Source organism: Desmodus rotundus, chromosome 13 (genome assembly GCF_022682495.2).
Source record: "Desmodus rotundus isolate HL8 chromosome 13, HLdesRot8A.1, whole genome shotgun sequence".
NCBI classification, from domain to species: Eukaryota; Metazoa; Chordata; class Mammalia; order Chiroptera; family Phyllostomidae; genus Desmodus; species Desmodus rotundus.
Window position 1 is genome coordinate 44759033 of NC_071399.1, and position 25299 is coordinate 44784331.

The window sequence follows — 25299 nt, forward strand, 5'->3', positions numbered from 1 at the left end:
TCCCCATTTCTGTGGTTCTTTTTCTGTTCTAGTTGTTTGCTTAGTTTTCTCTTGTTTTGGTTTTAGGTGTGGTTGTTAGTAACTGTGAGTTTGCTGTCATTTTTACTGTTCCTATTTTTTATCTTCTTTTTCTTAGATAAGTCCCTTTAACATTTCATATAATAATGGCTTGGTGGTGATGAACTCCTTTAACTTGACCTTATCTGAGAAGCACTTTATCTGCCCTTTCATTCTAAATAATAGCTTTGCTGGATACAGTAATCTTGGATGTAGGCCCCTGCCTTTCATGATTTGGAATACTAGTTTCCAGCTCCTTCTTGCCTGTAAGGTCTCTGGAGAAATCAGCTGACAGTCTTATGGGAACCCCTTTGTAGGTAACTGTCTCCTTTTCTCTTGCTGCTTCCAAGATTCTCTCCTTCTCTTTAATCTTGGGTAATGTAAGTATGATGTGCCTTGGTGTGTTTCTCCTTGGGTCCAGCTTCTTTGGGACTCTCTGAGCTTCCTGGACTTCCTGCAAGTCTATTTCCTTTGCCAGACTGGGGAAGTTCTCCTTCATTATTTGTTCAAATAAGTTTTCAATTTTTTGTTCTTCCTCTTCTCCTTCTGGCACCCCTATAATTCGGATGTTGGAACATTTCAAGATGTCCTGGAGGTTCCTAAGCCTCTCCTCATTTTTCCGAATTCTTGTTTCTTCATTCTTTTCTGGTTGGATGTTCCTTTCTTCCTTCTGGTCCACACCATTGATTTGAGTCCCAGTTTCCTTCGCATCAGTATTGGTTCCCTGTATATTTTCCTTTGTTTCTCTTAGCATAGGCTTCATTTTTTCATCTACTTTTCGACCAAATTCAACCAATTCTGTGAGCGTCTTGATAACCAGTGTTTTGAACTGTGCATCTGATAGGTTGGCTATCTCTTCCTCGCTTAGTTGTATTTTTTCTGGAGCTTTGATGTGTTCTGTCATTTGGGCCTTTTTTTTTTTTTGTCTTGGCACTTCTGTTACTTAAAGGGGCAGAGCCTTAGGTGTTCACGGGGGCGGGGTAACGCTGGTCACTGCGCTGTGATGCTGTACATGGGGGAGGGGCTGAGAGGGAGCAATGGCGCCCGCTCCACTCTCCACGGGATTTCAGTCTTTCACTCTGCTACCCACAATCAAATTGGGCCCCTCTGGTGCTGGTTCCCGAGTGGGTGGGCTTGTGCACACTCTAGGCCCCTGTGGGTCTCTCCAACGACCTCTCCAGTGAGGCTGGGAGTCTCTCCTGCTGATGCCCCAACCCCCACGGGCTCTTTCAATCAGAGGTCTGAGGCTTTATTTCCCTGCGCTGGAGCCCTGGGTTGAGAGGTCTGCTTTGCTCCCCTCCATTCGTCCAGGTTTATCTGTGCGCGAGTGTGGGGCCGAGAGACGCTACCCGCTGCTCTGCCTGTCTCGTTCTCTGCCACTCTGAGTCCGGCCCTCTCAGTTTATCTGTGCGCGAATGTGGGGCCGCAGGGTCTCTTAGTGGTCAGACTGCCTGCCCCGTTAGTCCCACACTCCGCCAGTCTCGGTCCCGCCACAGCCACGTGAGTCCTCTCTGCCCCGGTGCCCATCTCCACCCCTCCTACCGGTCTGGATGTATGTTTCTTTTTTATCTACTTGGTGTCGGACTTCCTTGCCGTTCGATTTTCTGTCAGTTCTGGTTGTGTGAGGAGGCGCAGTGTGTCTACCTATGCCGCCATCTTGGTTCTCTAGTGACATTTCTTGTGTCTCTTCACTTTTATTAACCTTAACTCTACTGCTGTTGAGACTGGTGATGGTGTAGGGGGGCTCTTGTTGATGGCAATGGTTTGGTGGTCTGGTAATACTGTTTTGTTAACTGACACCTGTACAACCATATACAAGACAAGGTAGGAGTTGTGAATACCAATAAACCCACTGGAAGGGAAAACCTACAAACAAAGTCATCACCAAAAGTAAAGCCCAAGTACAACTAGAGAGCCTATACAAACACAAGAATGGGCAACCCTAGAGCATCCAGACATGCAGATCAAAGAGACCACACCAGTGAATTCCAGAGAACCCTTATCACAGATGTTTAAGACACCTGGAAGAGCAGAGCACCAGGAACCACAGAAACAAACAAAAAGAGTCACCTAAAATGGGGACACTAAGAAAGAATACACAATCAAAAGGAAAGGAAAACTCCCCAGAAAAGGGCTAAATGAACTGGAGGTAAGCAAACTATCAGATATAGAATTCAAAAGAATGGTTACAAGGGTGCTCAAGGAACTTACAGACAAATACAAGGAACTGAGTGGGAACTATAAATGTATGAAAAAGGAAATAGGAATCATAAACAAGAACCAAGAAGAATACAATTTCTGATATAAAAACATAATAGAAGGAATTACAAGCAGACTGGATGAAGCAGAGGAATGAATTAGTGATCTGGGAGGTAAGGTAGAAAGAAATACTGAGGTAGAGAAGCTACACAAAAAAAGACACAAAAAATATGAAGATAGCTTAACAGAACTGCAAGACAACATGAATGCAACAACTTTCAAATCATAGGCATAGCAGAAGAAGAAAAGGGGCGAGGGTTAGAAACTCTGTTAGAAAAAATAATGACAGAAAAGTTCTCTAACACGGAAAGGGGAAAAGCCATGCAAGTTCAGGAAGCACAGAGAGTACCAATCATGATGAATTGGAGGAGGACTACTCCAAGACACATCATAATTAAAAAGCCAAATATTAAAGATGAAGAGAGAATCTTAAAGGAAGCAAGGGGAAAACAGGGAGTAAAAAATAAGGGAGCTCAGATAAGGCTAGCAACTGATTTCTCAACAAAAACACTAAAAGCCATATGGTAATGGCAAGATATATACTAACTAATGAAAAACAAAGGCCTGCAACCAAGATTACTCTACAAGCAAGGCTCTGAATTAAAATAGAAGAGGAAGAAAAAAAGCAAGAGCAAGAGAGACAGAGAGGATCAAAGGTAAAAGGGGGAAAATTGAATAAGTACTTATCCAAACTAACCATAAATGTTAATGGATTAAATGTTCCAATCAAAAGACATGGGGTAGCTGAATGGGTAAGAAAACATGACCCACACATATGCGGCCAATAAGAGAAACACCTCAGAAAAAAGATGTATACAGACAGACAATGAGGATTGGAAAAAAAATATTCCAAGGAAATGGGAAGGCAAAAATAGCTGGGGTAGCAATACTCACATCAGACAAAACAGACTTCAAAACAATGGCCATAAAAGAGATCCAGAATGACACATCATAATAGTCAATGAAAGAATTCATCAAGAAGACATAAATATTATATATATATTAGATATATATAATATATATATTATATATATCTAATATATATATACATGTACCCAACACAAATATATAAGGAAAATCTTAGAGGACCTCAAAAAAGATATAGACATCAACACATTTATACTAGGGGATTTCAACACCCCACTGTCAACAATGGATAGATCTTCCAAACAAAACATCAACAAGAATGTTGCAGCACTCAACAATGTCCTAGATCAAATCAACTTAACTAATATACATAGAACCTTTCATCCCAATGAAGCAAAATACACATTCTTTTTGAATGCACATGGAAGATTTTCAAAGGCAGACCACATGACAGGACACAAAACAAGTCTCAACAAATTCAAGAAAATTGAAATCATATCAAGAACTTTCTCAGACCACAAAAGCCTGAAACGAGAAACCAACCTCAAGGGGAAAAAATCAAAAGCACTAAAATTCGTGGAGACTGAATAGCACATTATTAAACAATGAATGGGTTAGTAATGATATCAAGGAATAAATCAGAAATTTCTGGAAACACATGTAAATAAACACACAACAGTCCAAACTAATGGGACAGAGAGATGGCAGCCCTGACGGGAAGTTCACAGTGATACAGGCCTTCCTAAAAATATAGAAATATTTCAAAAAAACAACTTAACCCTAACCTACAAAAACTGGAGGCACAACAGAAAACATAGCACAGAGCAAGTAGAAGGAAGGAAATAACCAAGATCAGAGCAGAATTAAATGACATAGAGACTGAAAGAACAATTCAAATGATCAATAAGTTCAGGACCTGGTTCTTTGAAGAGGTAAAGAAAATAGACAATGCTGATCAAGAAAAAAAGAGGACCAACATAAATAAACAGATATGAAAAAAGGAGAAATTTCAACTGATACAACAGAAACACAAAGGACTGTAAGACATTACAATGAATAATTTGTAAACCTTGGTGAAATGGACAAATTTCTAGAAAAATATAATCTTCCAAAAGTTTGTCAAGAAGAAGCAGAAAGCTTAAAGAGTTACATAATGGCTAATGAAATTGATGAAGTAATCAATCTCCCAGCAAACAAAAGCCAGAGTTCATATAGTTTAACAGGAAAATATTATAAAACATTTAAGAAGATCTAAGCCCTATCGTTCTAGGCTATTCCAAAAAATCTGAGAAGAAGGAAGTCACCCAAACCCTTTTTATGAAGACATCATCATCCTAATCCCAAAACCAGATAGACACACACGAAAAAGAAAGTACAGGGCACTATCTGATGAACATAGACACAAATCCTCAAAAAAATATTAGCAAACTGCATATAGCTATACATTAAAAAGATTATAATCACGATCAAGTCGTATTCATCCGAGGAGTGCAAGGATGACACAATATTTGCAAATCAACAAATGTAATACATCACATAAACAAAATAGAGACAACAATCACATGACCATTTCAACAGATGCAGAAAAAGCATTTGATAAGTGACAGCAGTCATTTATGATAAAAACAATCAGTAAAGTGAGAGTAGATGGAGCATACCTCAACATAACTAAGGCCATATGAGAGAAATCTGCAGCCAACATCATACTCAATAAATCAAAAACTAAAAGACTTTCCACTAATGTCAGAAAGAAGTGGCAATGTCCTCTATTGCCACTTCATTGAACAGAATATTGGAAGCCCTAGCCACAGTGATCAGACAAGAAAAAGAAATAAAAGGCATTGAAATTGTAAAGGAGGAAGGAAAACTGTCATTGTTTGCAGATGACATGATAGTATACATAGAAAATTCAAAAGAATGGTTACAAGAATGCTCAAGGAACTCACAGACAGCTACAAGGAACTGAGTGGGAACTACAAATCTATGAAAAAGTATAGGGAACTGTTCAAGGCATGGGAAATATAGCCTAGCTCCCACTCAGAAAAGCCAGTGGGAGTGAGGTCCGGCAGGCAGGACCCATGCCCATGGATAGGTTCTCCCATGGGGAACTAGGCCTGCATTGTACCTAGGCTGCTATGAGACTTGCTTTTGCTAAAACTCCCTCACCCTGGAATGAGGCAGCAAATGTTTACTGAGTATATTTAACTTCCTAAAGTCTGTGCTAAACCTCCCAAGTATGGAGTGTAACCAGTTCAGCCACTTTCCCCCTTGAGCTGTAACATCCTTCTCTTTGAAGTAATTAGCAGCATTCTGTCCTTTGTTGTCTGTAAAAGGTAATCACCTACAGTGAACCTGTGTATAGTAAATGTGGACCATCCTTGATGTAATGTGCCCAGAAAAGCAATAAAAGCCTGTCCAGGCAGGGGTTGGCTCTTTGTCTTGGGTTCTCTCTAGCCCTCTTGCCCTCTCTCCCTTAGAGAGTGGTCATGCCGTTCCTTTTTCTCCACAGGATTTCTGTAGTCTGTGTGTATTTGTCTATTGTTGCCACAACACAGGATCCTGCTGGCCAGGATCCTGCTGGTCAGGATCTGCAATACAAAAGGAAATAGGAATCATAAACAAGAACCAAGAAGAAGAATACAATTTCTGATATATAAAATATACTAGAAGGAATTACAAGCAGACTGGATAAGGCAGAGGAACGAATTAGTGAGCTGGGAGGCAAGGTAGAAAGAAATACTGAGGTAGAGAAGCTACACAAAAAAAAGACACAAAAAATATGAAATATAGACTCCATCAAAAAATACTCGACCTAATAAATGAATTTGGCAAAACAGCCCAATACAAAGTCAATATTCAGAAATGGAAGATACAAACAATGAGATATCAGAAACAGAAATCAGGAAAAAAATCCCATTTGATATAGTAACAAGAAACATAAAGTCCCTAGGATAAAACTTACCAAGGAGGTAAAAGACCTGTACTCAGAAAACTATACAACAGTAAAGAAAGAAATTAAGGAAGACACAAAAATATGGAAGCACACACAGTGCTCATGGATTAGAAGAATTAGCAGCATCAAAATGTCCATACTACTCAAAGCAATTTATAGATTCAATGCAAATGTATTAAAGTACCAATGACATATTTCACAGATATAGAACAAACATCTCAAAAATTGTATGGAATCATAAATGGCCCAGAATAGCCACATCGACTTCGAGAAAGAACAAAGTAGGAGGGATCACAATACCTGATATCATACTGTATTATAAAACCACAGCAATTGAAACAGTCTGGTACTGGCATAAGAGCAAGACACAGACCAATGGAAAAGAATAGAGAGCCAGAAATAAACTCAAGTCTCTGTGGTCATTTAGTATTTCACAAAGGGAGCAGAAGCATAAAATAGAGTAGAAATAGCCTCTTCAACAAATGGTGTTGAGATGTTTGGACAGCTACACGCAAAAAAAGAAGGAAACTCGACCATGAATTTACAACATACACAAAAGTTAACTCGAGGTGGATAAAAGACTTAAATATAAGTTGCAACACCATTAAAGTCCTAGAGGAGAACGTAGGCAGGACAATTTGAGATATTCCACACATCGATATTTTCACCAGTATGTCCCCTAGACCAAGGGACATAAAGGAAAGAATAAACAAATGGGCTTTATCAAAATAAAAAACTTCTGCTTGGGTAAGGAAAATATCAGCAAAATGAAAAGGAAATCAACAATATCGGTAAACATATTTGCAAATGATACCTTGGACAAGTGTTTGATTTCCAAAATATATAAAGAACTCATACAACTCTACTCCAGGAAGACAAACAACCCAATTAAAACATGGGCAAAGGACCTGAGCAGACACTTCTCCAAGGAGGACATACAGAGGACCCAGAGACATATGAAAGGATGCTTAGCATCAGTAGTCATCAGAAAGATTAAATCAAAACCTCAATGACACCACTTCACACCAGTCAGAATGGCATCATAACCAAATCAACAAACAAGTGTTGGTGAGGTTGTGGAGAAAAGGGAACCCTAGTGCACTGTTGGTGGGAATGCAGACTGGTGAGGCCACTGTGGAAAACAGTATGGAATTTACTCAGAAAACTAAAAATGGAACTGCCTTTTGACCTGGCCCTTCCACTCCTGAGATTATTGACTAAGAATCCTGAAACAGTTATTCAAAAGAATTTATGTACCCCAGTGTTCATAGCAGCACAATTTACAATAGCCAAGTGTTGGAAACAACCTAAGTTCCCTAAGGTTGGAACCAACTGAAGATCCACTCATTTACTGATCAACTCAGCAGTAAATGAGTGGATCAAAAAACTTTGGTACTCTTACACAATGGAATATTATGCAGCAGAGAGAGAGGAACTTGTGTTCTTCATGACAGCATGGATGGATCTGGAGAGCATTATGGTAAGTGAAATAAGCTAGGTGGTGAAAGACAAATACCATATGATTGAACCTATCAGTGGAACCTAATTGACAAAAGAAACAAGCAAGCAAATCGTAGCCAGAGATACTGAAATAAAGAACAAACTGACAGTAACCAGAGCTGAGGGGGGAGTGGGTTACTGGGGGAAAAATTGGGGTCATCAAGGAACATGTATAAAGGACACATGGACACAGCAAAATCGGGTTAGGATTGAGGGTGGGAGGAGGTGGGGGTCCGTGGGTTAGGGTGGAGTCATGGGGGAAAATAGAGACAACTTCATTTGAACAACAATTAAAAAACAAGCTGGGAAAAATTATAAATATGGTCTGTGAAATGAAAATTACACTAAAAGGAATTAAAAACAGCTATAGTACATAGAGGACCAAATCAGAGAAGTGTAAGACAAAGTAGAAAGCATGATCCAGTCAGACTCAAAATACAAAAAACCAAAAAAACAAAAAAGCCCTCGAAAAGAAGGAGGGTAGTTTAAGAGAGCTTCAGGGCAACATGAAACTTAACAACATTCTGATCATAGGAACACCAGAAGAAGAAAATGAGCAAGGGATAGAAAACGTGTTTGAAAAAATGAGAAAACTTCCCTAACTTGGTGAGAGAAGACATCGCTCAGATTCAGGAAGTACAGAGGGTCCCAATCAAGATGAACCCAAAAGGGCCTACTCCAAGACACATCATAATGAAAATAGCAAATATTAAAGACAAAGAGAAAATCTTAAAGGCAGCAAAGGAGAAATAGCTACTATATATAAAGGAGCTCTGATAAGGCTATCAGCTGAAATCCCAACAGAAAAACCAATCCAGAAGGGATTGGCAAGAAATATTCCAAATAAAGAAAAGCAAGGTCCTACAACCAAGATTACTCTATCCAGCAGGGTCTCCTTTAAAATGGAAGATGAAATATAGAGCTTACCATGACAAGAAGGCTAAAAGAGTATATCTCCACCAAGCAGCACTGCAAGACTTCCTAAAGGGACTGCTATAACAAGGAGAAGAAGAGGAGAAAGAAGAGGAATAAGATGGAGAAAAAGATGGAGGATGAGGAGAAGAAGAAGAAAAGAAGAAGAAAGAAGAAAGAGGAGAAACACAGATGCAGAAAAAATGGCAATGAATATGTACCTATCAATAATAACCTTTAATGTTAATGGATTAAATGCTCGAATCAAAAGACATAGGGTAGCTGAATGGATAAGAGAACATGACCTCCGTATATGCTATCTACAAGACTCACCTCAGAAAAAAAGATCTGTACAGGTTGAAAGTGAAGGGATGGGAAAAAATATTCCAAGTAAATGGACCTAAGAAGAAAGCTGGGGTAGCAACACTTACATCAGACAAAACAGACTTCAAAACAATGGCCACAAAAAAGGACAAAGAAGGTCATTACATAATATGCAAGGGAGTAGTCCAACAGGAGGACATACTCTTTGTAAACATATATGCACCCAACATAGGATCACCTAGATATATAAAGAAAATCTTGGAGGACTTCAATAAAGATATTGACAACAATACATTCATCATTGGGGATTTTAATACCTGACTGTGAACAGTGGATAGACCTTCCAAACAAAGAATCAACAAACACATTGTAGCACTGAACGATACTCTAGATCAAATGGGCTAAATTGATATATACAGATCTTTTTGCCATGAAGAAGCAAAATATACTTTCTTTTCAATGCACATGGAACATTTTCAAAGACAGACCACAAAGATAGGACACAAAACAATCCTCAACAAATTCAAATCAAATCAAGCATGTGCTCAGATCACAAAGGATTGAAGCTAGAAACCAACCTCAAGGAAAAAAAAAAAACTCAAAAACATTCAAATACATGGAGGCAGAACAACATGTTACTGAATAATGAATGGGTCAACAATAAGACCAAGGAATAAATCAAAAGCTATTGGGAAACAAATTAAAATGATGAGGCAACAAACCAAAACCTATGGGAAACAGCAATAGCAATACAGACAGAGAAGTTCATAGCAAGACAGGTCAACCTAAGGAAGATAGAAAAATCTCAAATAAACAACCTAACCCTACATCTAGAAGAACTAGAAGAACAACAAAAATTAAAACCCAGAGTTTGTAGAAGGAAGGAAATAATCAGGATCAGGCAGAACTAAATGATATAGAGACTAAAAGAACAATTCAAAGGACCAATAAATCCAGGAGGTAGTTCTTTGAAAAGATAGACAAAATTGACAAAGGTTTAACCAGACTCATCAGAGAGGGAGAGACAGAGACAGAGAGACAGAGAGACAGAGAGAGAGAGAGAGAGAATATTCAAATAAATAGAAGTGAAAGAGGAGAAGTTACAACCAATACCACAGAAATCCAAAGGATTCTAAGAAATTACTACAAACAATTATATGCCAAGAAATAGGACAACCTGGGCAAAATGGATGAATTTCTAGCAATGTACAATCTTCTAAAAGTGAATCAAGAAGTGACTAAACAGATAACCACTAGTGAAATTGAAGCACTAATCAAAAAACTCTGACACATAAAAGTCCTGAACTGGATGGCTTCCTGAGTGAATTTATGCAACATTTGAATAAGAACTAACCCCTATTCTTTTAAAAATACTCCAAAAATTCAAGAAGAGAGAAGACTCCCAAACACTTTTGATGAGGCCAGTATCATCATGATTCCAAACCCAGATAAAGACACAAAAAAGAAAGAAAACTACAGGCCAAATCGCTGATGAACATAGACAGTAAAATCCTCAACAAAATACTGGCACACTGTATCCAGCAACACATTAAAAAGATCATACCCCATGATCAAGTGGGATTCAACCCAGGGATGCAAGGATGGTACAATATTTGCAAATTAATAAATGTAATAAACCATATAAAATGAAAGACAAAAACACATGATTACATCCATAGATGCTAAAAAAATTTTGATAAAATCCCGCACCCTATTAAGTTAAAAAAAACTCAGCAAAGTGGAATAGAGGGAGCATATCTCAACATAATAAAAGCCATACATGAGACACCTATAGCCAACATTATACTTAATGGGCAAAAACTAAAATCTTTCCCCTTAAGATCAGGAACAAGACAAGCGTGTCCACTTTCATCACATTTATTCAACATAGTACTGGAAGTTCTAGCCACAATGATCAGACAAGAAAAAGAAATAAAAGGCATCCAAGTGGGAAAAGAGGAAGTAAAACTGTCATTATTTGCAGATGACATTAGATAGTATACATAGAAAACCCCATAGTCTCCACCAAAAAACTGATCAATATAGTAGTGAATTAGTAAAATAGCAGGATACAATGCCAATATTCAGAAATAAATGGCATTTTTGTACACCAACAATGAAATATCAGAAAGAGAGACTAGGAAAAAAAAATCCCATTTACTATAGCAACAAGAAAAATAAAGTACCTAGGAATTAATTTAACCAAGGAGGTAAAAGTCTTGTACTTGGAAAACTATAGAATACTGAAGAAAGAAATTAAGGAAGATATAAATAAATGGAAGCATATACCATGTTCATGGATTGGAATAATTAACATCATTAAAATGTACATACTATCCAAAACAATCACACAATTCAACACAATTCCTATTAAACTACCAATTGCATATTTCACATACCTAGAATATTTCAAAAATTTATATGGAACCAGAAAAATCCCAAAATAGCTTTAGCAATCTTGGGAAAGAAGAACAAAGTGGGAAGGATCACAATACTTTATATCAAATTATACCCCAAGGCTAGTGTAATCAAAACAGCCTGGTACTGGTATAAGAACAGACACATACATCAATGGAACAGAATGGAAAACCCAGAAATAAACCCAAGTCTCTATGGTAAATTAATATTTGACAAAGGAGGCATGAGCACACAAAGGGGTGAAAATAGCCTATTCAATAAATGGTGTGGGGAGAGCTGGATGGGTTACATGCAAATATATGCAAATAGATCAACTTACACAAGAATAAACTCAAAATGAATAAAAGACTTAAATATAAGTCATAACACCATACAAGTCCTAGAGGAAAACATAGGTAGAAAAATTTCAGATATCCCATGTAGCAATATTTTTACTGATATATATCTCCTAGAGGAAGGAAAATAAAGGAAAAAATAAACAAATGTGACTACATCGAATTAAAAAGCTTCTTCAAGGCTAAGTAAACCATCATCAAAATGAAAAGGGAACTGTGTGGGAGAACATATTTGCCAATGATACATTAGATAAGGGTTTGATCTCCACAATATATAAAGAACTTGACCATCAATCAAATAGGCAGAGGTAGACATTCTTTGCATCCTCACACAACCACAAAAAGGAATTACAACTAAATTTCAAAACACGTAACACTGATAACTGTCAAAAAATTAAACTGTATGGAAGTCTGACAACCAAGGTTTTAAAGAAGCCACACTGACCCAGTTGGGTAGGAGGGGCGGATACGTGTAGTGATGGCAGAGAAGCCAGGAGATGAGTTGTGGCATGGAGAACAACAGTGGTGCTGGAACAGGCAAGGGCGGACCCACATTCCTGTGTGGTGGATAAAAATCAGAAGGAATACCTTGGGAGCAAGCCATCACTGCCCAAGGCCAGACTGCACAGCCCAGGGTTCTAGTGCCACAAAGATAAACATCCATAACTTCTGGTTCAGAAAACCAGTGTGGGTAGGTGAAACTGTTTCACCAGTTTGCAGGTGAAACTGCCTGATTTTCAGAAAATTTCGCTTCAGGGTATGTACATCATAAATCATATACAAACCCGACAGCTCTGGGATTCAGCTGGAAGGGTACCAGTTATATATGGGGAGTGGGTGAAAGACTAGAAACAGGCGAGTGCTGGGCAAACCCTTGGAGGACAGGCAGCAGCATAAGGAAGAAATAAACATTCAATCAGAACAGAAAGAAGAAACACAGATTCAAAAAAATGAAGATAGTATAAGACTGAGGGACATATCCAAACATGGCAACATCCGAATCATTGGTATTCATAAAGAGAAGAAGAGGAAGAAATTGAAAATTTATTTGAAAAAATAAGAAAGAAAATTTCCCCAATTTGGTAAAGGAAATACACATTCAAGTCCAGGAAGTACAGAGAATACCAAACAAGATGGACCCACAGAGGCCCACTCCAAGACATATCATAATTAAAATGCCAAAGGTTAAAGATAAAGAGAGAATCTTAAAAGCAGCAACAGAAATGTACCTACAAAGGAGTCCCCATATGACTGTCAACTGATTTCTCAAAAGAAACTTGCAGGCTAGAAAGGACTGGCAAGAAGTATTCAAAGTGATGAAAAGCAAGGACCTACAACCCATATTACTCTATTCAGCAAAGCTAGCATTTAGAATGGAAGGACAGATAAAGTGCTTCCCAGACAAGGTAAATCTAAAAGAGTTCATCATCACCAAATCATTATTACATGAAATGCTAAAGGGCCTTATTTAACAAAAATAAGATCAAAAGTATGAATATTAATCAGGCAACAAATTCACAACTATAAGCAACAGAATCTAAAAAATCAAACAACCAGAACAGAAGCAGAACTATAGATATGGAGATCATTTGGAGGGCTATCAGGGAAAAGGGGGAGAATGGGGGAAAAGGTGCAGGGAATAAGAAGCATAATTGGTAGGTGCAAAATAGACAGGGGATATTAAGAACGGTAAAAGAAATGGAAAAGCCAAAGAACTTATATGTATGACCCATGGCTATGAACTAAGTGGGGAATTGCTGGAGGGAATGGGGGTACTGGGTGAAGGGGGTCAAAGGCAGAAAAACTGGGACAACTGTAATAGCATAATCAATAAAACATATTATAAGAACAATTACTTGACTACTTACAGTATTTGGTAAGCATCCACTTGAATACTAAGCACAGAATAGTGAAACATAGATTCTTCCTCCAAGAAGCTTACCAAATGAGATTTAAGATTTTGTTTGTTACATTTTCAGGAAAAAAATTTTAAAACTAATGGTATAAATTAATTGAATATACTTATGTTTATTGTTTTTGTATTAATATAATAGAAATACGTGTTTACCATGGAAGAATTCTAACATAAGAAAAGAGAGGCAGACAGAAGGTCAAGACATACTTGATAAATGGAGCCTGTAGAAGATGCAGGACTGTTCCAACCAGGCTTTCTCAAATTGGCAAAGATTCATATATGTGGGAGCATGGCGCTCACAAAGAGGTTTCCCAGAGGTAAGTCCTTCTGGAGGAGGGAGAGATGAGGGACCGCTATCACACTAGCCAGTTCTCTTGCTCTGAGAGGCTAACCAATTAGCTTAGGATACACAACATACTCAGAAGGAAAACTCCAGTGTTGGCAGTAGCTTTGGTTCAAAATACACAGTGACCTGTAAGGGCAGTGTTTGGAATTGTACAAGAAGGAAGAATATGCCAATATTTTAACTCCACAACTATATACTGAACTGTATATCAGGCTCCTGATCCTTACCCAAATGGCCTAGATTTCAAACAGGTAATTCCCATGGAGTGCAATGCTTAATTCCACAGCTGACTTTCAAGAATTGGGTTTTGGAGAGAAGAATTCACTTATCAGCTACAGAAGCACGGAATGTTAAAATTCTCTCCTAATTAATAAAAATTTCCATGTGAAGAGAGATGTGTAAAAAAATTAAGAGCACTTTCCAGAACAAAGTTCTACTTACCTGATGGTGTTAGAGAATCAGAAACAAAATTATTTCCTGAAGAAGAGGTTGGGGATCCTCTTTGAATGTAGGAAGATCACCTAAGATGCTTCTACCCCATTCCTCTTGCAAGTCAAGTGGATGAGCCAGCTCAACCTCCTGGACAGTTTTGCACAAAACCTCCCACTACTCCCTAAAAGATGTTCACTATGTATCACTATATATTAGAATGCCCCACATTAAATTATCTTTTTGGCATCTATTTCCAACTTTCCCCCATATCTTACACCCTCACTCTAAAAAATAATACACACACTGGGCAAATTTTTAAAAATGAAGCAATGTTTATAACTCCAACACATCATAAAATTCACATGCTCAAGTATTATGAATTAGAAGCAGCCACTTTTTAAAAATATTTTATTTTTAGACAGAGGGGAAGGGTGGGAGAAAGAAGGAAAGAAGCATCAATGTGTGGTTGCCTCTCATGTGCCTCCTACTGGGAACCTGGCCCACAACCCAGCATGTGCCCTGATTAGGAATTGAACCCATGACCCTGTGGTTTCCAGGCTGGTGCTCAATCTACTGAGCCACACCAGCCAGGGAAGCAGCCAGTTTTTGAAAAAATAAGGGTAAAAATTAGTTCACCAAAGCTTTTAGTGCAGAATCTAATACTTATAATCACCACCTGGTCACCACATACCTAACACATGCTCACTTAAACCCAGGAATGCAGAACAGGCCAATTTAATCATGCTTATGAAATAACCTGAATTTCACAATGAGTCTTCTCCTCCCAATATTTTGAAATCTGAAGCACTACAGTGTAAAAAATCTACACTTTTATGGGGATAGGCCTGGCACAGAGGGCTGATATGGCTTGAATTCCTTAGGTTCACACTCTGGGGGTGCATTCAAGTTCCGTGACAGAATCTCCTCCAATGAGATAGGCCACTGCCCACCACACCAGTGAAAATTACCAAAGAAATAGAGCATTTGTGGTTTGTTCTTTAACAAACATCCTTTGGCATTGGGTGATTTTCCAGAAAGTACAGAAGTAAAAGCCATAGCCCTTTGGGAGAGTCTTAAATTACATGAGAAGCAGCCAAGCCTTGAGTAGACCTGCTGTCATTTGTTCCTTTTCTGTCTTTGTGCTGCCACCTAAAAAGAAAAGGAAAACATGTTGTAACCTACAGAAGGGGAGTCACCTGAAATCCCAAACATCCTCTGCACCTTCTGGAACAGAAATGCGATGCTGGCTGGTTTAGTCCTCTGAGTATCAGCAGCTGTGCTTTTTTGCTTCTGAGAGAAGACCTCTGGTGAAGCAAGAGGTTTTGGTGGTGGCTATCATTGGTAATCTCATTCTACGGTCCTGGATAGTGAATGGGGAAGAAGCATATTTTCTTTCCAGGGTTCAAAGGGAGTGAAATACAAAATGTTAAGAAGTTGCCCAGACTTATGGAACAGACGCCATCATTTGAGAGGAAAAAATGAAAATACATAAAATACAAGGTTCTAACATAATTCTTAAACCATTTTTCTTTTTCCCTTTTCTTTTAAAGGTGAATAATTTTTTAAAAAGTAGGTCTACATTGTAGACCTCCAATGTATTAAAAAAAATAGAGACTTGCTGGTGGAAGTAGTCCCTAATATGCTTTTGAAGAATGCCACTGAACACGGTAATCACTATAAGCTAGTTTCTTGTTGAGTTCAAAGTCAATCATACTTTATTCTGGAGCTACAAGTTACCAGAAAAAAATGTTGATGGAAATCCGATTTCTATGCCATAATGTAGATATGTGACAGAGGTTGGACCTTCCCTGAAGGTTTTACTAGCCCAGCTTTTCCCACAGATCCCAGTACTACCCCTGGATGTCTATTTGCTCCCTAGAACAGAAACTTATTGAAGGCAAATATTTTGTGACATGTTGACAGCTGCATTTCTAGTGCCTAGAACAACATTTGACACATAGCAGGTGTTCTAAGGAACAACTGAATCTAAGCTTCTTCCTTGGCTTCTTTTGAAAGAACTAATAACATGACTTCTAATTTTTCAAATATTCTGATTAAGACACATGTAGGGTAGCAATTCTTTTAATGTCTGTGAAGGAGCTAATTCCTCTATAAATCATATTTGGTGCTTTTCCTTCTCAGATAGGCTTGATTAGTGTCATGCCATCAAAATAACATTTATTTACAAAAGTACAGTAAATACTAAAAAGCTGATAGCTGAATTAATGATTTGACATGCAAATATACCAGCTAAGTGGAAGCATTACTTAAATTCTCACCACTGTTAAGGATAACTTGAGCTGCAAAATTCATTAAGAATAAATTAAGATAAAACAAAATACATCTGATTTTTCCTTCCTTAAAATTCACAATTAAACCAGACAACTGAAGGATAAGACACCATAAAGCCACACAAGCAATGGTATGGATAAGAATCTTGGGGAGGCAAAAAGGAAATAGGCCTGGGCTTGAAGGGGATGGGCAGCATTGCTCTGCCACCTTCAGTGTGTGCGATCTCACTTTGACCATCTATAAAACAGAACACCACTTTCTGGTGTGCCTTAGAAGGCTGTTGTGAAGATTAATTTAACTGCTGATATGGGACTGCTATAAACACTATAAAGTACTATTAAACATAAGAAAACCCTTTTTTCAGTCTAATGACCCTGAGGAGTATATAAATCTAATAATTTCTTCCCATTATTTAGACAAGGTCAAAGCCTGTGGACGTCCTTCAGAAACACTAAGGAAATACCCCTGCATCTTTTGCCATCTAGAAAGAGAGCTCTTTGTCTTCCATAAAGAGGTTTGATGTAGTTCACTCTGGAGATCTCCACATTTTTTATTAGTCCTGGAGAAAGGGCTATTTGGGAGAAAATATGTGATACACGGCAGCTATTCATGTGAGATCAACTTTAAGAACAGAGAAAGTCAACCCTAATCTATGTGAAGAGGCTGTCTTTCAAATCTGGTGAAAGAGGGGTGACTTCCCAGGATATAACCAAATCAAAGTTACAGCCTCTGAGAAGAGAATTTGATGCAGAGTCTGGGAGCTGAGGTCCTGAGCTGAAGTACTGTCTCATGTCTTTTTTAGCTGTGTGACCTTGGGCACATAAGCTAAGTTTACCTTTTCAACTGTAAAATGGGGGGAATAATTCAATTATAAAATTAACCAAGTGTGTCAAATGGCTTCAGGAAATATTAAACACATAAATTCATGCGAAAAATACTTAAAAACTGCAAAGCACTTTGTCAGTCTTTAGTACTTTCCAATAATATGCTGTTTGCATTTGTTTCTACTGCAAAGTAATATAATCTATGGGAAATGAAGAAAAATTATATATGCCCTGCATACCACAAGAGCCAGTATCTCCTTCTAGACTTTCTTACAGAGGAACAGATGAGAGAATCCATCTAGAGTTAGAGGAGTACCTGATGCATAGGAAGCACTGGATAAATACTAACTCTAAAAGCATTTTTCTCAGAGGCTCCCAGGCAGCAGCAACAGAGGGAAGCACATAAACAACTCAATGGTCTAGTGCCATCTCACACAGAAGACGTGATTGTGGGCCGGCAGTGCTGGTGATTTGTCATACAGCACAGAATTAAGGCAGGACTGGGACTACCACGACATATAATTCAGTTACTTTAAATTGATCTTTTTAGACCAATTACTTTTACTTTATAAAAGTAAATTTTTTAGGTTAGTTTGAAACATAGTTGGTCATTTTTCACTTCATTTACATTTTTAAAGATTAAGATATCATTTGTTGTTATTGTCATAGTTTGCATACAATATAGACAACACTGTACAATTAGTACCTAAATGGGTACATTTTAGTTTCTTACTTCCAAATTGCATTTGTGCTTTGCTAAAGACCCAAATAAGAGACATATGATCCCAGGAATGGGCTGCAGCACACTAGAAATAGGCCCTGACCAACAAAACACAGTATCACCTGACATTCAAATTAAACCTGGTGGGGGAGTATGTCCTTGGGAGTGCAGAAGTATAAATCTTTGAAGATGAAAGAGCCTGATCCAAAATACATGAAATTATATAGGTTTCAGGTGTACAATTCTATGTCATATATATTTTGTAATGTGTGTTTATCACCCCAAATCAAGTCTCCTTCCATCACCATTTATCCTCCCTTTACCTTCTTCTACCCTCACCTTCCCCTCTGGTAATCAACATACTATTAGCTGTGTCTATAAGGTGTTTTTTTCTTTTGCTTAATCCCTTCACATTTTGAAAGACCAAGGTAGATCAAGATCCTGATTTTGACCCTTCTTAAAAAAGTCAGGTCTCAACTAGTGAGAACACTAGTCAGATTTCCACCTATCCACCTAACATGTATTCAACATTTACCAACTGCACACTCTATGCCCAGCACTGGGTAAGACCCAAACTTGAATAGCACAGAGTTCCTGTTATTAAATAGCTTGCCTTCAATAGCAGTGATAATTCAAATGTTTAAATAGCTGTTCTTTACATCCTTTTGCCTTTTGGTTGGGTGTTACTACCCTGGCTCCTGCAGTCCACTGCCCTAAAACTATAGCTGTTTTGGGAATTAAATGAGTTATTATATGTAAATAGCTCATAATAGTGCCAAATACATAAATGCTATGTAGTGGTATGTTGGTAGTAGTATCATTTGTTATTGATATTATGAAACCATCACATGAAAAGTAGGAAATTAGCATAGTTTCAAAGTATCTTAAAAACTGAGGAATATTTTATAAAATAACTCACCTGTACCATCAAAATGTCAAAGTCATTTAAAGACAAAGAAAGATTAAGAGACTCTTATACAATTATAAAAAAGAGGAGATATGATAAATAAATTCAACAGGGGGGAGGGATTAAATTATGGAACAAAAACATTAATGTAAAAACATGTGAAAACTCAAATAAGGTGGCAAATTAATAGTACTGTATTATTGTAAATTTCCTATTTTGATAATTGTACTATGGTTATGTAAGGTGTTAATATTAAAGGAAGCTGGGTGAATGGTATATGTAAACTTTGTATCGTTTTTGCAACTTTTCTGTAACTTTAAAAGTATTTCAAAATGGAAAAAGTAAAGAGAGAGTGTGCCCAGAATTCACAGAGATGATGAAACTAGCAGACAAGGACATTTAAGCAGCTATTATAGCCATAATGAACTATTTAAAAGAAGCCATTAGAGAGAGAAGACTGTAGCAAAGTAGGTGGGAGCTGAGCCTACTTGCTCATGCACCAAACTGGGACACTTAGCCAATCTTTCAAAACCCAAAGTGAACAGCCACCGACAGCTGAGGCAAATTTCACCTTGTTCTTCCATCAGAACTCAAACTTTCTTATTTCTCTTTCATTTACTTAGGTTTTTAGTTTGCTTGTTGGCTTTGTTTTTTTTCTCTTCTCCCTTTCCTATTGTATTTTAATTTTTCTTCGTTCATTTGTATTCCAAATAACACACTCTTGGTCTTTTACCTTTTGTTATTTTTATGCAGATTATATATATATATATTTTTTTCAGATTATATATTTCTTATTGTATCATTGTTATTTTCCCACACAGGACCCTTCCCCGGTCTTTTTTTTATCCTCTATTTTATTTTTTTCTTTACTACATACTTTTGAATTTTATTGTTGATCAAGCACCATTTTCTGCCCTTTCCCTCCACCCCTCCCCACCACCCCAGCCACCCCCACCTACTTTCCCTATTTCCACCACCCCTTGTTTTTGTCCATGTGTCCTTTCTAGTTGTTCCAGTAAACACTTCACCCTTTCCCCCATTATCCCCTCCCACCTCCCCTCTGGGTACTGTCAGTTGTTCTTAACTTCAATGTCTTTGTCTTTGGTTATATTTTGCTTGCTTCTTTGTTTTGTTAATGAGGTTCCAGTTAAAGGTGAGATCATATGATATTTGTCTTGCACCGCCCGGCTTATTTCACTTAGCATAATGCTCTCCAGGTCCATTCATGCTGTCGCAAAGGGTAGGAGCTCCTTCTTTCTCTCTGCTGTACAGTATTCCATTGTGTAAACGTACCATAGTTTTTTGATCCACTAATTTACTGATGGGCACTTAGGATGCTTTGAGTACTTGCCTATTATAAATTGTGCTGCTATGAACATTGGGGTGCATAGGTTCTTTTGGATTGGTGTTTCAGGGTTCTTAGGATATAATCCTAATAGTGGAATTGCCGGGTCAAAAGGCATTTCACCATCTTCCTGAGCTTTATTACTATAGTTGCAAAATTTTATTTTCTCTCACACTACCAAGATTCTATCCCTTATTCACTTTTTCCTCCATCTACCTAGCATAAATGCTCTGCTTTCTAAAGTCAGCTCACATTCTTTCCCCCCTCTTATATATGTCTTATGTCTTTCCACCTTTTATAAACAGTGGCTCATTGGGCGAAATACCACAGTTACTGTGGTACTTCTTCAATGGAATTCCTATTTGTTCACTATTTGTTTGTACATTAAATCCCATAGAATACTGTCCCCCTGGTCTTACTCCATTCACCTTCCCCCGCGCCCCTGATCAGTTGAGTGAGGAATTTTATTTCATTGTTTTCTTTTTTATTTTTCACCCCTCTCAACCGGGATTTTGCTCCTTACTCTTATTATTTTGTTTCCCCCATCTTCTCAAAATCATTTTTTTTTTATGGTAGACATCTCATATTCGCTTTTTGTTTTGGTACAATATTCTTATTCCTATTCCACATTCATTCCAATACCTTTTCAATTTTACTTCAAACCTCACAGTATACTCTTCCCTTATCTTATTGTTCTCATAGCCCTTTTATGTTTTACTTACATTTTAAATTTTGTTCCCTCCCTTTCTTTGCCTAGGTTGTACCACAACTCTTTATCAATCCTCCTCTTACTACTCAATAATATTCCCTCCCTCTTTTAGTCATCTCACATTCCCTTTGTCAAATATTATAATATGTATAATTTCTCTTCACTTCTATTAATCTTAGCTCAATTGCATTTTAGATTGCTGGTGTGATAGGAGGGTTCTTTTTGCTGGCCTAGGTTTGGTTGTCTGATAATACTGCTTTGTGAACCAACACTGGTACAATAGTATACAAGATAAGGTGGGAGTAGTGACTACTGGTAAGCCCGCTGGAGTGGAGAACCAACCAACAAAAAGTCACCAACAGCTAAAGCCCAAGTACAAAAAGGAAGCCCACACAAATGGAAGAATGGGTAACCCCAGAGCATCTAGACATGGGGCTCAAAGAGACCACACCATTGAGTCCCAAAGAACTCCTACCACAGAAGTCACCCCATGAATACGGCTGGCAAAGCAGAGCATCCTGAAATGCAAAAACAAAACAGAAGAAAACAAACAAACAAAAAAACAACTAAAGGAGTCACCTAATATAGGGAGACAAAGAAGAACCTCCAATTGAAAGGAAGAGCTAATTAAAATGGAGGCAAATTATCAGACATAGAATTGAAAAAATGGTTATATAAGGATGCCCAAGGAACTCACTGCACCAGGAAGAAGTGAAGATACACTATCTGAAATAAAAAATATACTAGAAGGAATTACAAGCAGGCTAGACGAAGCAGAGGACTGAACTGGTGAGCTGAAAGAAAAGGGAGAAATAAACACCCAGGTACAGCAGAAGCACAAAAAAAGACTAAAGCAATATCAGGATAGCTTAAGGGAACTTCTCAATAACATGAAATGCAACAACACTCAAATCACAGGAATATCATAAGGGGAAAAAACACAGCAAGGAATAGAAAACTTGTTTGAAGAATAAGAACACAAAATTTCCCTAACCTGGAGAGGCGAAAAGTCATGCAAGTTCAGGCAGCACAGAGGTTCCCAATCATGATAAACCCAAAGAGGCCTACTCCAAAACACATCAAAAATAAAATGCCAAGTTTCACAGACAAAGAGAGAATCTTAAAAGGAGCAAGGGAGAAACCAGAAGTAACATACAAGGGAGTTCAGATAAGGCTAGCAGCTTATTTCTCTAGTCAGAAACACAAGTCAGAAGTAATGGCAAGATGTATTCCAAGTAATGAAAAGCAATGGCCTAATCAGTATGGCTCTCATTTAAAATGGAAGGCAAAATAAGGAATTTCCCGTAAAAAAGAAGGCTAAGAATACATCTCCAACAAACCAGCATTGCAAGATATGCTAAAGGGACTGCTGTAAAGATGAAGAAAAAGTGTGAGAGAGAGAGAGAGGAACATAGGTATAAAGGAGGGAAATGGCAATGAATAAATACTATCAATAAAAACCTTAATGTAAATGGATTAAATGCCCTAATCAAAAGATATAGGGTGGCTGAATGGATAAGAAAAGACGACCCACACATATGCTGCCCTTAAGACACTCACCTCAGAACTAAAAATCTACAAAGACTGAGAGTGAAGGTTTGGAAAAAAAATAACTGAAATAGGATACTTGCAGCTAAGATGGAGGCGTAGGTAGACACTCTGTGCCTCCTTGCACAACCGAAACAAGGACAACAAAATTTAAAAACAAATAACAACCAGAACAGACAAAAAAACAGAACTGTATGAAGTCTGACAACCAAGGAGTTAAAGAAGAAACATTCATCCAGTCCGGTAGGAGGGGCAGAGACAGGCAGCCTGGTGGAGAGGACTTGTGGCAAAGTGGTAGCTACAGGACCAGGGTGGGCAAGGCAGTGGCTGGTGGTGGCTTGCAGACTGGACAGTCCTACATTCACATGAGGATAAACCAGGAGGAAAAACTAGGGAGCAAGACAGACCGTGCAACCCAGGGTTCCAGTGTGGGGAAATAAAGCCTCAAAGCCTCTGACTGAAAACATCTGTGGGGGTTGAGGTGGCAGTAGGAGAAACTCCCAGCCTCACAGGAGAGTTCCTTGGAGAGACCCACAGGGTCCTAGAATATACCCAAACCCACCAACCTGGGAATCAAAACTAGAAGGCCCCAATTTGATTGTGGGTAGCAGGGGAAGTGATTGAAAACTGGCTGAGAGCAGAGCAAGCTGCACTGTTCCCTCTCGGACCCCTCCCCTACATACAGCATAACAATGCAGCGATGTGGGTTGCCACACCCTGGTAAACACCTAAGGCTCCACCCTTTACTATGTAACAGGTGCGAGGAGACAAAAAAAAAAAAAAGGCCCAAATGAAAGAACAGATCAAAGCTTCAGAAAAAATACAACTAGGCAACAAAGAGACAGCCAACCTATCAGACACACAGTTCAAAACACTGGTTATCAGGATGCTCCAGGAACTCACTGGGTACTTCAACAGCATAAAAAAGACCCAGGCAGCAATGAAGGTCGCATTATATGAAATAAAGAAAAATCTACAGGGAACCAACAGTGACGGGAAGGAAACCAGGACTCAAATCAATGGTTTGGAGCAGAAGGAAGAAAGAGACACTCAACCAGAACAGAATGAAACAAGAATTCAAAAAAATGAGGAGAGGCTTAGAAACCTCCAGGACATCTTTAAACATTCCAACATCCGAATCAGAGGGGTGCCAAAAAGAGAAGACGAACAGCAAGAAATTGAAAACTTATTTCAACAAATAATGAAGAACTTCCCCAATCTGGCAAAGGAAATAAACTTTCATGAAGTCCAGGAAGCTCAGAGTCCCAAAAAAGTTGGACCCAAGGAGGAACACACCAAGGCACATCATAATTACATAAGCCAAGATTAAAGATAAGGAGAGAATTTTAAAAGCAGCAAAAGAAGACAGTTACCTACAAAGGAGTTCCCATTAGACCATCAGTCAATTTCTCAAAAGAAACCTTACAGGCAAGAAGGGGCTAGAAAGTAGTATTTGAAATCATGAAAGGCAAGGACCTATATCCAAGATTACTCTATCCAGCAAAGTTATCATTTAGAATAGAAGGGCAGATAAAGTGTTTCCCAGATAAGGTCAAATTAAAGGAGTTCATCATCACCAAGTCCTTATTCTGTGAAATGTTAAAGGGACTTATCTAAGAAAAAGAAGATAAAAAATATGAACACTAAAATGACAACTCATGGCTATTAACAACCGAACCTAAAAAAAACAAAAACAAAGTAAGCAAACAACTAGAACAGGAACAGAATCTCAGAAATGGAGATCACATGGAGGGTTATCAGTGGGGAAGTGGGAGGAAGAGAGAGGGAGAAAAGGTACACAGAATAAGTACTATAAATGGTAGGTAGAAAATAGACAGGAGGAGGTTAAGAATAGTATAGGAAATGTAGAAACCAAAGAACTTATATGACCCATGGACATGAACTGAAGGTGGGGAATGCGGGTGGGAGGGTATGTGCAGGGTGGAGGAGAATAAAGGGAGGAAAAAGGGACAACTGTAATAAAATAATCAATAAAATATATTTTAGAAAAGAAATAAAAATAGAAGAAATGATAGAAAAATCATTACTAGATTCTAAAACTTGTAGGTTAATGTTTGATGAAGAATAATTCTTCCAGATTAAGACTACAATATCAACAAAAAAGAGAAGGCTCAGTGCTAGATAACTTTACCACGTAAATTCTTTAAAGCTTTCCAGAAATTATTACTATGAAATGTTATTCCTTCCAGAACACTGCGAAAGGTGAATAGCTAGAATAGTTCCGATGCTAAAACCTAACACCAATACTGCTTTTCAATATAGATGAAAAAAATATAAATAAAAGTCTTGAAAAGTAGATTTGACAATGGCTAAACCAGGGAACATCTATGCTGTCCTTTAATCTATTGTCAGGCAGGAACTCAAGTATAGTTTAACAGTAATAAATACTCCTTAGTCCTTTGTGCCAAAGAGAGAACTGATACAATACACACACACACACACCAATTACCAATTTAAACTTTAAAGAAACTCTAAGCATGAAAGGGAATATTTTAAAAAATGGTATTTTTATCATCTTAACAATAGTGTCATAATTAATGGTAAAGTACATTTAAAAAATCACAAATTAGACAAGGATGACCACTATTATTACTCTACAACAGTATTCTGGATA

General features: G+C 38.0%; 1 protein-coding gene across 1 annotated transcript in view; it reads right to left on the reverse strand.

The window, feature by feature from the left end:
• Positions 1 to 14709: 14709 nt before the first annotated feature.
• The window catches only part of RNASEH2B (ribonuclease H2 subunit B), an 87215-nt gene continuing 76625 nt past the window's right edge, over positions 14710 to 25299 (reverse strand). The window contains exon 11 of the mRNA XM_053916616.1: positions 14710 to 15467. Coding sequence (XP_053772591.1) covers positions 15435 to 15467 — 33 coding nt within the window. The 3' untranslated portion in view covers positions 14710 to 15434. The remainder of the gene's footprint in view (positions 15468 to 25299) is intronic.